General features: G+C 34.1%; 2 protein-coding genes across 9 annotated transcripts; both read left to right on the plus strand.

The window, feature by feature from the left end:
- The first annotated feature begins 421 nt into the window (after positions 1-421).
- On the plus strand, positions 422-5,023 carry LOC120078001 (ubiquitin domain-containing protein DSK2a-like). The gene is made up of 8 exons (XM_039032167.1): positions 422-985; positions 1,941-2,690; positions 3,222-3,415; positions 3,509-3,622; positions 3,853-3,911; positions 4,253-4,281; positions 4,364-4,453; positions 4,571-5,023. Exons 1-8 carry the CDS (start codon positions 742-744, stop codon positions 4,717-4,719), a joined length of 1,629 nt encoding a protein of 542 aa, XP_038888095.1. The 5' UTR covers positions 422-741; the 3' UTR covers positions 4,720-5,023.
- Positions 5,024-7,819: 2,796 nt separating this feature from the next.
- On the plus strand, positions 7,820-14,242 carry LOC120077870 (protein LAZ1). 8 transcript variants are annotated; one of them, XM_039031963.1, is made up of 10 exons: positions 7,820-8,393; positions 9,483-9,696; positions 9,788-9,844; positions 10,399-10,507; positions 10,733-10,917; positions 11,002-11,090; positions 11,631-11,892; positions 12,746-13,006; positions 13,096-13,220; positions 13,442-13,583. In XM_039031963.1, exons 2-9 carry the CDS (start codon positions 9,580-9,582, stop codon positions 13,195-13,197), a joined length of 1,182 nt encoding a protein of 393 aa, XP_038887891.1. In that variant the 5' UTR covers positions 7,820-8,393; positions 9,483-9,579; the 3' UTR covers positions 13,198-13,220; positions 13,442-13,583. The 8 variants fall into 8 exon arrangements, with proteins under 8 accessions (XP_038887891.1, XP_038887885.1, XP_038887884.1 ...); XM_039031957.1 differs by lacking the exon at positions 13,096-13,220 and having other exon boundaries at positions 7,826-8,506; positions 13,442-14,242; XM_039031956.1 differs by lacking the exon at positions 13,096-13,220 and having other exon boundaries at positions 7,826-8,393; positions 13,442-14,242.
- The last annotated feature ends 318 nt before the right edge of the window (positions 14,243-14,560 follow it).

A 14,560-nucleotide genomic window follows, 5' to 3' on the forward strand; every position in this document is an offset into this window, starting at 1 on the left:
GAAATATATAATTTTTTTTATACTATTTTGAAATCACTTTTTTTTCATGTCCAATATTTACTAATTAAATTCAATCAACTTTAGATCAAATTTTTATGTTAAGAAACTATTAAATTGTAATTTGAAATTTATTCTAAAAATTTATGTAAAAATAATTTTAAGCTTCCACGTGTCTTCCAACTAATATATATATAATTTGGGTTGAGTTGGCTTGGGTCTTGACTGGAATAAAAAAATTAATAGATTTTTCTCCTATTTTTCTTAAATTTCAAGTGAAAATGTACATTAATTAAGGGCTTGAAGGCCCAGGAATATGTGGCGAAATTCAAACTAAGGCCTACAGATCGAAACCCTATCTTGTCGGACTGGAAGGAGCAAATCCAGGCCCGAAATTAAAGAAATGGAATATGCGATTCAGCTCCATTTTCACTTCATCCATCTCTCAATTCACATAATCAATTGACGCGATTTCATCATCACTGCCTTCTCCAATTCATTCAATTCTTCCCCTTTTCTGTTAATTTTTTATACCGTCAACACTTCAATTTCATTTTGTGTTACTGTATTTTTCTTTTCTCCTTATTCAATTGCAGTACATACTTTTTCTTCTCGCTTTTTAATCTCCGGGTTTCGTTATCGTTTCGGGGTTTTCGATGTTTCTTCTGGGATAGGGTCAGTGTTAGGTTTTTTCTTTTTTCATTTCTCGGGATTCTTTTGCTGATCGATCTGCGTTAAACGGATATGGGTGCCGACGGTGATTCCTGCGAGCACCGGGTTGATGGCGATGGTGAAGAAGGAGGAGTTAGTGTTGCAGTTAACATTCGATGTTCTAATGGGTCGAAATTTTCGGTGACGACGAGTCTGGATTCCACGGTTGGGACATTCAAATCAATTCTTGCTCAGAATTGTGATATCCCAGCTGATCAGCAGCGCTTGATCTACAAGGGTCGCATCTTAAAGGACGATCAGACCTTAGTTAGTTATGGTATGTTCTTCTTCTTCTTCTTCTTTTTTATTTGTTTATTTATTTTTTGAGTTTTTTTGTGATATGGAATTGTTTGATATGGAAGTATGTGGACTAAAGTTTGATGGGTAATTATCGTTTTGCTTTGTTTATTATAATTGGGTTTTTGAAGGATATGTGAGTGTGAATTTTTTCGGGGTTGTTTCTCAAGTTATAGTTTTCATTTGTTCCTAAGGGATTCTCCTGATTGATAGGATTGTAATCGCCTCCTGAATCATGTCGGCTCTTTGTGTTGATTCTTTTCTTTTCCCCTTTGTCTCAAATGTTCCTTTTTTTGGTACAGGGTTTGGCATAAGCCAAGTATAGATCAATTACCCGGGAATTGATGGGAAATTCTTTATGTTCATATTCTGTTGGGTCTGAGTATAGTTTAATGGAAGGTACTGAGTATAGTGCAACTGCTGCAGCCGGTTGTGTACTTTATGATCCTCTCTGTTCTTGACTTTCCCAAGTTGGTCTTTGTGTTCTAAGTCTTGTGACTGTATTATTTTATTCTTTCAGAATTAAATATGTATGGCATAATGTGAGGTGCCTGTACACCCAAGTTATATTTATTTGTATGAAGCTAAAATAATGTGCACGATTAGCTTAACAAGATGTACAGTTCCAGCTTTCGATTCCCATTTCATTCCTAGTGCCGGAGGTTCTTATGTTCATGTTGAATATTGGCTCAGTTATATAATGTACTCCGTGGTTATTATTTAGTGATTATTGTGAGACACATTACATTGATAAATTATGCTTATTATTTGCCTGCTGTCTGTATCCTTTTGTGCTTTTGAAGAACGGGTTAAGCTTGTTTCATTAGCACTCTTGCATTTTTTGCTGTAATTGCCGTTGAGGATATGTATTCTTGTTTGCATCTTTCCTGTCACCTGAAACTGACTTCTTATCCTTTTGCCTTTTCTTTTTGAAGGTTTACAGGCGGATCACACTATTCACATGGTTCGTGGTTTTGCCCAAACTTCATCAACTCCTTCTGCGCCTGCTTCTAATGTTAACAGTAGAAGTTCTGACACTGCTCCTGGCGTCACAAGAGGTGTTGGTTCTAACGAGAGTGGTGCTTCTGGAAATGCTGGCCTTGGTGCATCATTATTTCCTGGACTGGGTTTCAATCCTCTCGGTGGGGGTGCGGGTGGACTTCCTGAGTTTGAGCAAGTGCAACAACAGTTGACTCAGAATCCAAACATGATGAGGGAAATAATGAACATGCCTGCAATTCAGAACTTGATGAATAACCCTGACTTGATGCGAACCTTAATTATGAGCAATCCTCAGATGCGGGATATTATTGACAGGAACCCAGAGCTTGCTCATATACTCAATGATCCTGGTATCCTTCGACAGACATTAGAGGCTGCAAGGAATCCTGAACTCATGAGAGAGATGATGAGAAACACTGACAGAGCAATGAGTAACATTGAATCTTCTCCTGAGGGATTTAACATGCTGAGGCGGATGTATGAAAATCTTCAGGAGCCGTTTCTAAATGCAACAACAATGGCTGGAAATGCTGGAAATGATTTGAGTTCAAATCCATTTGCTGCTCTCTTGGCAAACCAAGGAGGTGCACAAGCGAGGAATGAGTCCAATAATTCTTCAACTACAGGATCAGAAACAACAGGAAATGCTGCTCCGAATACAAATCCACTTCCTAATCCCTGGGGTAACAATGCTAGTAGCAAAACATTGCCTCTTATACCTTTTAAGACTAGTCAAGTACAATTTTGGTTGCAATTCTAATCTATTCCTCTCATTTTTTTTTGTTAGAGCATGCCTTTCTGCATTCAAATGACATAACTCACATTTATCTTTTTGCGTTCAAATGAAATTATAATGGGAAATATTTACTTTTGTCTATGACTTGATATATTTTAGATAAGATTTATAATTTTATGTGGTTGTTTCTTGAAGGTACTTTTGCTCATCAATACTCTGATTTCTTATTTATTTACTTACTGAGTTTCTGTAATTTTTTCAAAAAGAAAATTTCACCTATGGTATTATATTTCTCTGGCCAAATTAAACGCATGACTCTATCTTTCTTGAGTTCTCTCAAGCTCTTTTGGCTTATTTCGTTGTAAATTTGAATCTCATACCATTCGTTTGGGAACCCAACTTCCCCATTTCCTTCACCCTATTAACATGGTTCATCTCATCTTTACTGAATGGTGGCATATTTCAATGTTTTTTTTAGGAGGAACTCAAACCACAACCACACAGCCTACTCCAGCAGGTGATGCAAGGGCTCCTGGTATTGGGGGTTTAGGAGGGGCTGGTCGTTTTGGTGGTGCTGTGCCAGACGCGGCTCAGTTGAATCAGTTTCTGCAAAACCCAGCTATTTCACAGATGATGCAAAGCCTGCTCTCCAATCCTCAGTATATGAATCAAGTACTGTGCTTATATGATAATATTTCCTGCTAAATTAGTTATATGCCATATGGAAGGTTTTGTAATTCCCATGTTCTTTGATTTGAACTATAGATCCTCAATCTCAACCCACAGCTACGAAGTATGGTTGATATGAATCCTCAATTAAGAGAGATGATGCAAAATCCAGAGTTTGTTCGCCAACTAACTAATCCTGAGATGATGCAGGTACAACTTCTCAGACATCTCCCCACCCACCCACCGCACCCAAAAGAAAAGGAAAGAAACGATGAGATAATCTGCATTCTAATCTTGATTTCACTGGTTGGAATCGATTGGTGTTCATCGTAATGTGATGATGGTTCATAATAGCTTATTGATATCATTACCAAATTTTTGTTCTCTATTAAAATACATCTATAATTTTCTTGGTTCATTTCTGCATTTCCTGCTTGCAGCAAATGCTATCAATTCAGCAGACCCTCCTCTCTACCTTAAATCGACAGCCATCGTCTCAGTGAGTCCAACGTCCTCTCTTTAATTTACATTATTGTGCACCTTTGTATCTCAAATAATCGGCCGATTGAAACCATGGTCAGGGATCGCATTTTATATAGAATGCTGGTGACTCATCAATCATCATCATATACTGAAACTGTTTTTCTTCCTTGTATAATCAAACCTCATCCGGAATGAATTCTGTGGCCTGATAACTGTTTGGTAACTTAGTAGCTTGATGAATTTGTCAAGATATTATTGTTGTACGATTAATCTTTGTGAATTGTAACAGATTTCGTTCTTTATTCACACTGATTTTTCACTCTACGTCATATATTAATTACTTCCTATGATTTACAGAGATTCTGCTCAAACAGGTGCTGCTGCAGGTATGGTGATGGATGATTTCTACATATGATGTTCCTCATTTTCTTTCACATAACCAATGTTTCTATGTCTCATGAGTTATAGGTGTTCCTAGCACTGCTGGATTGGAGATGTTAATGAACCTGTTTGGTGGTCTCGGTGCTGGTGGGTTGGCTACTCCGAACAATCCCAACGGTTCGATTATCTACTCGCTTCGTTATTTTCTTTTTACTGTTGCAGCTAGCTCACCCTCCTGGGGTTCTCTTCCCAGTTCTCCCTCATACTTAAACATCAAATAAACTTTCTTTGCAGTGCCCCCAGAAGAACTATACGCAACTCAACTTTCACAGCTCCAAGAGATGGGTTTCTTTGACACTCAAGAAAATATCAGAGCTCTACGTGCTACCTCCGGGAACGTCCACGCTGCTGTTGAGCGACTGCTGGGAAATCTCGGGCAGTAAAATTGATAATACCTACCTTTCTTCTTAAAAAATTTAATTGAGATTTGTGATGCAGACATGTACTAGTGAAACTATAGATCTACAGCACAAACAGCTGCACATGCCAGAGACATTACAGGTTATGTTTTGGAATCTGAATAATTGAAGTTCTTCCCCATGAGATAGAGATATATAGACTTGTGGATATGTTATGGATTACTATATTAAATTTGTCGCTCCCCTTCCCCAGCTTTGACATCCCTCCAAAAAGACTTGTAAATACATTTTAAATGTTTCAAATTTTATTGGAACTTGATCAGCAGCAGTCTTTAAATTCTCATCCCCCCCCCCCCCCCCCTTTTTTTTTTTTTTTTTTTGTGGGAAAAAAAAGTGTTGATGCTGATTTCTGTTGGCTTCTGTCTCTCTCTAGTTCTTTGATTAAATTGGTGAGTTTGTAGATCTGAACTTAGAAGAGCTGCATTTCAATATGCTCTCATCTTGTTCTGGGATTAATGGACAGAATTTTCCTTTGATATATTTATTCCTTGGTTTAATTTGTGTAATCTCCAAATTCCAATTTTGTGTTTGTGAAAAAGGAAAATTAATGATTCTTCTGTCATTTAATTTATAAATAATAAAAATCATTCATGAATTTTTTTCAAGTTATCATAATACTTGCGTATTCTGATTTTCATTTGAGAAAGATTTCAGATTTCAGTTTAAGTCGTTTTTTAAATTGTTATTTTGTCATACTCGCTTTGGAACAGTGTTTTCGGTTTGAGTCTCTTTTTTTAGGCTAGATATCAATTTTGGAAATTGTATTAATTTTAACTTTAAATTAATAATTGTATCAATTTAAATCTTGAATTTTGAGGATCCTATCAATTTAAATTCCAAACTAATAATTGTCCCAATTTAAACTCTAAACTTTTATAAGTATATCAATTTTAATTTTAAACTTGCGAACCTTCTATATGTTTTATGTTTTATTTGGATACATTTAATTGATATAATTGTTAAGATTGAGGTTTAAATTGATATTTTTCATTTTTTTAAAATAAAGACTTTATTAAACCCCATTCTTGTAGAGGAACCAAAGGATGAAGGTCGTCGTTAATACCTTTTTAACTTTAACTAGTCTTTTTGAAATGAGGTCACTGAAATATAAAAGAAGTTTAATAGGTTTTAAACTCTTAATTTGGTCATCAGGTTTTTGGTTTTGTATTTAATTGGTTTTTAATTTTTTAAAATTTAAGAATCTACCTTTAAGTTTATGGTTACATTAGACAGCAATAAATCAATTTTTTAAAAAAATTCAAATATGATGAGGTTTTATTGAAAAAAAAAAAACATGAAAACAAGTATACTGATTATCTAATAGTTCTCTTCATTCATCATTTATGAATTTAGGTGATTCCAATTATTAATGTTGATTTAATTTGTAATTTATCTTAATGTTTTATAGATTAAATTACAAATTTAGTTATTGATTTCAGAAGTATTATCTAAAAAGTTTCAAATTTTTGTCTAATAAATATTAAACATTCACTTGTATATTGAGTGAATTTCTAAGATCTCATCTGATAATCAGTTCGGCCTCGTTTGGTAATCATTTCGTTTTTCGTTTTTTGTTTTTTAAAATTAAGCCTATTTCATTCACATTTCTTATAATAATTTACATTTTTCTTAAGTATAATAGTTGAATTCTTAGTCAAATTTAAAAAAAAAAACAACTTTTTTAGTTCTCAAATTTTGGTTTGATTTTTTAAACTATTGGTGAAAATGAAATAATAAAGGAAGAAATTTGGAGGTGGAAATAATGTTCATAGGTTTAATTTAAAAAAATAAATAAAAACAAAAACAAAACAACAAAATGGTTACCAAATCCGGTCTTATTTTTTGTTTTTTGTTTTTGAAAATTAAGTCTATTTCTTTTCTATTTCTTATCACGATTTGCATCTTTATAATGATTAAATTCTTATATAAATTCCAAAAACAAAAACAAAATTTTTAAAAAGCTTTTTTTTTAGTTTTCAAAATTTGGTTTGGTTTTTTAAACATAGGATAACAAAATAAGAAATTTGGAGGTGGAAAGAATGTCTAGACTTAATTTTCAAAAACCAAATCTTTATCAAACGAGACCTACATTGTCCAATTAGTAGGTCATTGATATAGTTAACATTTTTTTAACTCATGTAACCACTAAACATAATATTAATTTTTTAGGGTTTCATGATACATAAAAGTAAAATTTCTATATAATAGATCAATTATCAAATATGTTATTTACAAAAAGAAATATGTCGATGACTTATCACATACAAAATTGAAAGTTTAAGAACTTTTAAAATTTTTCGCACTAATCCAAATAAAATCCCATTTTAAAATTTAATGACAATTTGTAATAGAATTACTTTTATATATTATTATTATTACTACTATTTCAAGTTCAAAATGAAATTGCAAAGATATACTTTAGCTTATTAAATTATTGGCAAACTAAGATGGAAGGTCCAATCTTCCCTCTCACAAAGTTTGTCTCGTCACATGTATTATTATATTATAGGGAGATTTTTAAAAATTTAAAAAAAAAAAAAAAACTATTTACATGAAATAGAAAAATTTAATCTTCTTTGATTGAGGTCGATATAAAACTATCAATATCTATCAATAATAGAAACTGATAAAAGTCTATCATTGATATTATGTGATAGAGACTAATATAATATATATATATTTTTTATTTCTGTAAATAATTTGACATTTTTCTTTCTGCAAAATTTTTTCTTATTATATTCCTAGACATTTTAATAATTTCATAAGTGACATATTGATAAATGGTGAATCTATATTTTCTATCATTTTCGTTAAAAAAATTCATGAAACATTATAATAATAAGCCATGTGAATATAATATAAATGATAAATATGTTTATCCATCAATTTAAATATTTTGTTTTTATAATTTTTCAATCACCCATATTTATGTAAATTGGACCTCAACATTTCCGTCACATTTCAAACCTGCATCAATCTTTCATTTATTTGAATTGGAATATTCTAATAAAGAAAATGAAAATTCAATGATTATTTGAAAATAAAAAAAGCATAAAAATAATTGAAAAAAAACAGACCCTCAAACAAACATTTTTTTTTTTCCTGAACACAAGAATTCACTTTTGTGCAAAATTGAAAAATTCACGGGGGGAGAGCAATTTCCTCGTGCCGCTGCCGGGAGTCGTTGCACCGCCGCTAGCCGGCGAGATCAAAATTCATATCTTCCATCACCATCTCTCTGTACACTGTTCCGAAATCCTGCGAGAATCTTCAAATGATGAATCCGAGAACATTCTTTTTGATCCCAACGACGGCCGCAAAGATTTCGCCGTGAAAAGCTACGGCGAATCGAAGAATCGAAGAATCAACCTGCCGTTCGAGGAACGCCGGCAAGCCGCCGCAGCGGTGGACGATGTGCGTCATTCTGGCTGAGAGTGTCGAAGATCGCTAGAGGTTTGATGGTGAAAGGAATCGATAGAAAGAGACGAGATTGATAGAGGTATATTGGAGGTTAGCAATTGGCGGAAATTTTCTTCCCACCGTCGTAGTGGATGCTGACGGGACGCACGGGACTCCGAAGTCACGTGCCTTCCCCGTGCTTCAGCTGCACAGTTTCCTAGGGTTTATTCCTGATTCGGGTAAGAAATCTCCCTATTTCGTCTCTCTGACCAATCAGTTGGATGAAGCTCTACGGCGTCGTTTATTGACTATTCTGTTGTTCTGTGGTTCTGTTTTCTTCGTTATTCTCATGGTGATTTCTTTTTCTTTTCTTTTTTGTTTTTCCTTTTTGATTTCTTTCTTTTAGCTGCCATCATCCCCATTCCCGTTAATGTTTGAATGATTTTATTATTATATTCAGAGTTTGATTCGTGATTCCTGGTTCTCCCCATAATTTATCGGTATCTCATTAGTATTTTTAAACTTTGATTTCCATTTCCCCTTCTCGCCTTTCTTCCATTTGGGTTTGCGGAGTTTACTCAGTTTCCTTCTTCGTCGAGGTTAGTTGTGGCATCGGTACCCTTTTGGGTATACAGGTGAAATGAGCACAAATTTATATCAGGTCATTACCACCAAACTAAACCGATTCACTAGCTTCTATCCTTCCCTGTTTCATCGGAGTAGTTGAGGCGAACTGATCATTTTCTGAAACTGAACAATCTTTTTGAAATTTACCATTGATGGATCTGTGTGTCATAAAATAATCGATTTATTTTCTTAGAAACAAAAACTTCATTGCCAAAGAGGAGATAGAAAAAGAGGGGGAGATGAGATACCCTCACATACTAAAGTATTACCAAAGAAACCTCTCAGCTAATGAGTAATTGAGCTATGCTATAATTCTAGACAAATTAGAAGAAGTAGATCAAGTAGAAGTAAAATTTTAACAAGTTCCCATTCCCAAAAGTTTTCTGTTAGATTCTTTTTTTCTTTTTTTTTTTTAAAAAAAATCATGAAAGACTTTGTGTATTTATGGACTTGCGATTTAGCAATGAAGTTATTTCTAAAAATGTTTTAGAGTTTTGTTTAGAATTGCAAAAATTCAAGCCAAAATCTAGATATACCCTGTGATGTAAAATTCGGTTCATTCTTCTAAAGCATTAGAAGTTTCTTACTTGTTCCCTTTTCTTTAGAGACAAAAAGATAGATGTGACACCTTCTTCTTAATCAATTATTAAATGAAGATGTTTGGTTGTGTGTATTAATACACTGTCTATGCATTTCAACAGGTTTAATGCTTTACTCCTTTTTTTCCAGTCAAATAAGGTAATTAAGATTAGAGTCTGAAGCTTTAAAGTGAAGATATTGACTTGTTTCAACATATCAATGACCTACACACCTCCAACATGGGCGACATTAGCTGCTGCTGCATTTGTTATTCTGACTCTTGTCCTTTCACTATATCTATTGTTCGAGCACCTTTCTGCATATAAGAATCCAGAGGTTCTCATATTCTATGAAAATGCTTCCTTGTCTTGTAATTTTTCTGATTTGCTTTCAAATAGTATAATTATTCCTGGTTATCATCTCTCAGGAGCAAAAGTTTTTGATTGGTGTTATCCTAATGGTCCCAACTTATGGTGTAGAATCAGTAAGTTCTTAACTGAATGCTTCCTGTTATGACTAGGCAAATACTTGAGATAAATTTCTTGTTTTCATTCTCTCTATCACCTTACTGAGTGTTGGTAGTCTGACCCTCCCTCAATGTAAAGGTTTATGGTTGAAATAGCAAGAAGTTCCAATATGCAACTTAACTATTTGTTCTTCCCTGCGTAGTGGATAATAACCTTCAATTTCAAGTTCATCATGGAAGGAGAATATTGACTTGAGCAGTTGAAAAACGTGTTCTTAAGGACACATTGCATATATTTGCAGTTTATAACTGTGAAAACACGTGACCTTGTTAATTTGAGGTTCTAATTGATTTTTAGACTTATATTCAACATGGTATTTTCTGCTGGTATTGATAGTATCTTTAAACATTGGCACGTGATATTTAATGTAATTTATCAGAGTTTATGATGATAGGATATAATTTTCCCTCTGTATTGAGTTTTGCTGTTCTTTCTCTGTTTTGGATGCAACAGATATCTTGTGTTCAAATTTGCACCTTCTCTTTTCTCTTACTTTGTTTACTTTGAACAGTTTGTATCATTGGTGTACCCATCAATAAGTGTTTATCTTGAGATACTACGCGATTGCTATGAATCCTTCGCAATGTACTGCTTTGGACGATACCTGGTTGCTTGCTTGGGTACGTTCTTTAGAAAAGATTTCAGAAAGTATTGTTGGATTATGACATAGGCTATGGGTTTTATGTTTCGCAGGAGTCTAAATATAGTTTTCAGATTATATTTGCCATTTGCCATTCATTTTTTCTGTTTGTCTGCAAAGTTCTAAAATTTTCTTGCAGTTTCACATGGACCAAGTCACCTACTGACCCCTTTATTATTAATCTTCTTTTTCGTGATATTACTAGGTGGGGAAGAAGGGACTATTGAATTTCTAGAGAGAGAAGGACGTTCAAATACTAAGACGCCTTTATTAGAACATAGCTCAGAAAAGGGAACCATCAAGCATGTTTTCCCTATGAACCTTTTCTTAAAGCCGTGGAAAATTGGTGGATGGGTTTACCATGTTATCAAAATTGGAATCGTCCAATATGTATGCTTGCCATTGACCATTGATGCTTTATTATCTAATGCCTTTTAATATGATTAAAGAAGACTAATGGATTTTCTATGGCAGATGATGATAAAGTCCCTCACTTCTATTTTAGCAGTAGTTCTTGAGAACTTTGGTGTTTATTGTGAAGGGGACTTTAATTTCCAATGCGGGTAAACCAAAATTTTCAAGTACTCTGGCGTTGCTTACTCTCCATATTGGACTAACTTTATGTCAAGTGTTGAATTTGTTTTATGTATTCATGTGATGGGGTTTTATTTAATTTTGATTTTTACATGGTACTGGATGATTTCTCAAGTATATTATTACGCACTTCTTGCTTTTTCATGTCCTTGATTTGATCCATCCGTCAATTGTATGTGTGCATCTGTGGAATTTATTGATCTATCATGTTGACATAACTTTCTTTACGATCTTTTATTTTGAAGGTACTTCATTATTCTCTCTCTTTTTCCTGTTGGTTTCTAGACTGGTTTTGTTTTTAATTTAGCTGAATTAAATCTCAATTGATGGTTGTCTGAAATTTTGGTATTCAGTATGCTCTATTTGCTCCTTCTCATTATGTTATCTTATGAAATACTTCTAGGTGGGGAGTTCTTATGACTATTGTTGCTTTAAAAAAAAAGACTGAAAAATATTGGAGCTTTTACAGCCGAAATTTTTGGTTGATGGTTTTAATACTTCTTTTGTAGGTATCCTTATATGGCAGTGGTTTTAAATTTCAGTCAGACATGGGCACTGTACTGCCTGATTCAGTTCTATACAGTTGCAAAGGATGAACTGGTACATATAAAGCCATTGGCCAAATTTTTGATGTTTAAATCGATAGTATTTTTGACTTGGTGGCAAGGTGTTGGAATTGCTCTCCTATCTGCCTTCGATTTGTTTAGGAGTCCCGTAGCCCAAGGGTTACAGTTTAAGTCAAGTGTCCAAGATTTCATCATTTGTATAGAGGTAGCCATTTCTTCCTCCTGCATCTTTTTTCCCCGTTTAACTGTGTCAGATCTAATCTATGAGTGGTGGCACCATTGATTGAGCAACTTTTGTCGGACTTGGCAAATAAAGTTCTCTTTTTCAAAAGTCACTTGACCCTTTAATGTAGTTCCCTTTCTCTTCTTAGATGGATAAGACGACAAGTAGAATTCAAGTTTATTCTACCTTTGTCATGCCTAAATTCTATACTTGATTGTTGAAACTTGATACAGGAACAAACTTTTGAAACCAATAGAATAGTTGAGTTTCATTTACTTTTAAAACATGCGATGGTATAGGGAAGGGACCTCTACAGGGTTATCTGATTGAGCTTGTTCATTGAATCGGAAGAACTGTGATGATGGTGATGCTATATTGGCGATAGGCATCCTGCAGTTTATTATTTCTTGATTTCTACGTACTTATTAAAGCAACCTTGTGTATTAGAATTTGACTGAATTAGGATTTTTTTTCGTTTTCATTTCCTTTTACATTTTATCTGCTGTGCTAATGACTTCATCTGGAGAATGAAACAGTTGTGAACCTTCTTTTCTTTTCTCATATATAGAGCACCATTTTGTCTTTTATGTTTCTCATTCTTGTTTTATGAAACATCCTTTTTCTTTTTTGGCAACTGTTCATTTCCGTGCTTTAAATAACGCAGCTTGGAGTGATTAATTGTTGTGAAAACTGGTTTTTGTTAGTAAGAACTTAACAGATGTATTCTTCTATTGATTCATCTTCTTCTTTTACTCACTCCAAAAGTTTCATCTGATTATTATGTCTGTATTCAGAAGACTGAATTTTAACACATCTATAAATTCATCCAGCACAGATGGCCGTTGCTTCTGTGATTCACTTGTATGTATTTCCTGCAAAACCCTATGAACTCATGGGGGACCGTTATCCTGGAAGTGTTTCTGTTCTTGGTGATTATGCTTCTGTCGACTGTCCTTTGGATCCAGATGAAGTCAGGGATAGTGAGCGTCCTACAAAGTTACGCCTACCCCAGCCTGACCTTGAAGACCAAGATTCCAAGATGGGAATGACAATCAAAGAGAGTGTCCGAGATGTTTTTGTTGGTGGTGGAGGATATGTAAGTTTTCCCCTTCACTCTATATATGTCATCCTGGACTTATCTAATTGTTTGGGATTAATGTCTTCTGGTGTTTTTTGCTTCTTAAGGTAACTTGGCACAATAGTTTGGCATTGAATACTACATACATACAAACAAAAACTATATATATGTACGTGCGTACATATATACTGTCACTCATGGGAAAGTAGATAACATGGGAAACTATTTTAAAGTAAGCACTATGGAATGTACATTTGCTCTCTTTCCATTAACCATAATAACTACTTCTGGTGGGCCAAAGTGCCTTTGGAAGACAATCGAGTGTTGTTACACAATAAAGTCGAGTAGGTTAACATTTGAAAATAAATACATTGGGCCTTTTTTGTTCTTATATTTCTCTAGTAACTTCAATGATTTTTACCATTTGAAATGACCTTCTGAACTTGCTTACAGATTGTGAGTGACCTGAAATTCACAGTAAACCAAGCAGTTGAACCTGTGGAAAAAGGAATAACAAAGTTCAATGAAAAACTCCAGAAGCTCTCCCAAAACATGAAGAAACGTGACAAGGATAAAAGAAGAACCAAGGATGACAGTTGTATTACGTCGCCCACACGAAAAGTCATTCGAGGAATAGATGACCCCCTTCTGAATGGGAGCTTTAGTGATAGCGGGGTCGTAAGGGAAAAGAAGAACCGTCGTAAATCAGGTTATATAAGTGCAGAAAGTGGTGGAGAAAGCAGCAGTGATCACGGTTTTGGCAAGTACCAAGTCGGGGGCCGCCGGTGGATCACTAAAGACTAGTAAAGAATAGGTACTGCTCTATATAATCAAATCAAGAAAAAGAGGGATGGTTATGGTTCACTTATCAAGTGGAGTTCTAATAGATGAGAGATGTGTATTGAGTTGCATATGCCTGAATTTGTGAAGCCTCTCCAAATGTAGTGTGGCATAGCAATGAAGGGAGGATTCCAATAGAAAACTCCTGCTATGATTTGTGCAACCAGATGCTAAGGTAATCTTTTTGGTGCACAGAGGATTAAATGACTATATGATGAGGTTAGTGTACCACGATTACAAACTATGTATGGGATTACCTTTCTTGTAAATAGATGAATATGATAAATCAGAATTGGGATATTTTGCATAATTTATTTGTGGGGTGAACTTATATATTATATATTAGTACAGAGATTTGTTAAATCTTATCAATTAAAAGTAACAGGCTCCTGGAATCATGCAGTGATGTTACAACCCTGCATTATTTTCATTGGATTGATTGATCTGAATTATGCATTTGGAGGAGATTGATTACCTTATAGGGTTTGTTTGGTATAAAAGGCCCATTTTAAAATATACCTTTGACTTTTAGATGGTATGTAAAAATAGGGTTATTGTAAAAAATGTTTCTGTTTTTGAAGAAAAAAACACTAGTGTTATTAGACCCTTTGATGATGAATGTTGTTACTTGTTAGCATGAAAGAATCTAGATGTAAAATTATGTCTATGTCCTCACTCAAAAACCAAATGGTTATTGGATCTAAGACTAGAATTGCTTCTTTGAAAATAATA

The sequence above is a fragment of the Benincasa hispida genome, chromosome 5 (genome assembly GCF_009727055.1).
Source record: "Benincasa hispida cultivar B227 chromosome 5, ASM972705v1, whole genome shotgun sequence".
Classification (NCBI taxonomy): Eukaryota; Viridiplantae; Streptophyta; class Magnoliopsida; order Cucurbitales; family Cucurbitaceae; genus Benincasa; species Benincasa hispida.

Bases quoted from the DNA above. Each gene is read 5' to 3' on its own strand.
- LOC120078001 (XM_039032167.1), top strand. From the start codon at position 742: ATGGGTGCCGACGGTGATTCCTGCGAGCACCGGGTTGATGGCGATGGT. The intron at 4,282-4,363 runs GTATGGTGATGG...CATGAGTTATAG, and splicing joins TCAAACAGGTGCTGCTGCAG to GTGTTCCTAGCACTGCTGGA. The intron at 4,454-4,570 runs GTTCGATTATCT...CTTTCTTTGCAG, and splicing joins TACTCCGAACAATCCCAACG to TGCCCCCAGAAGAACTATAC.
- LOC120077870 (XM_039031957.1), top strand. From the start codon at position 9,580: ATGACCTACACACCTCCAACATGGGCGACATTAGCTGCTGCTGCATTT. The intron at 10,508-10,732 runs GTACGTTCTTTA...TGATATTACTAG, and splicing joins ATACCTGGTTGCTTGCTTGG to GTGGGGAAGAAGGGACTATT. The intron at 11,893-12,745 runs GTAGCCATTTCT...CATCCAGCACAG, and splicing joins ATTTCATCATTTGTATAGAG to ATGGCCGTTGCTTCTGTGAT.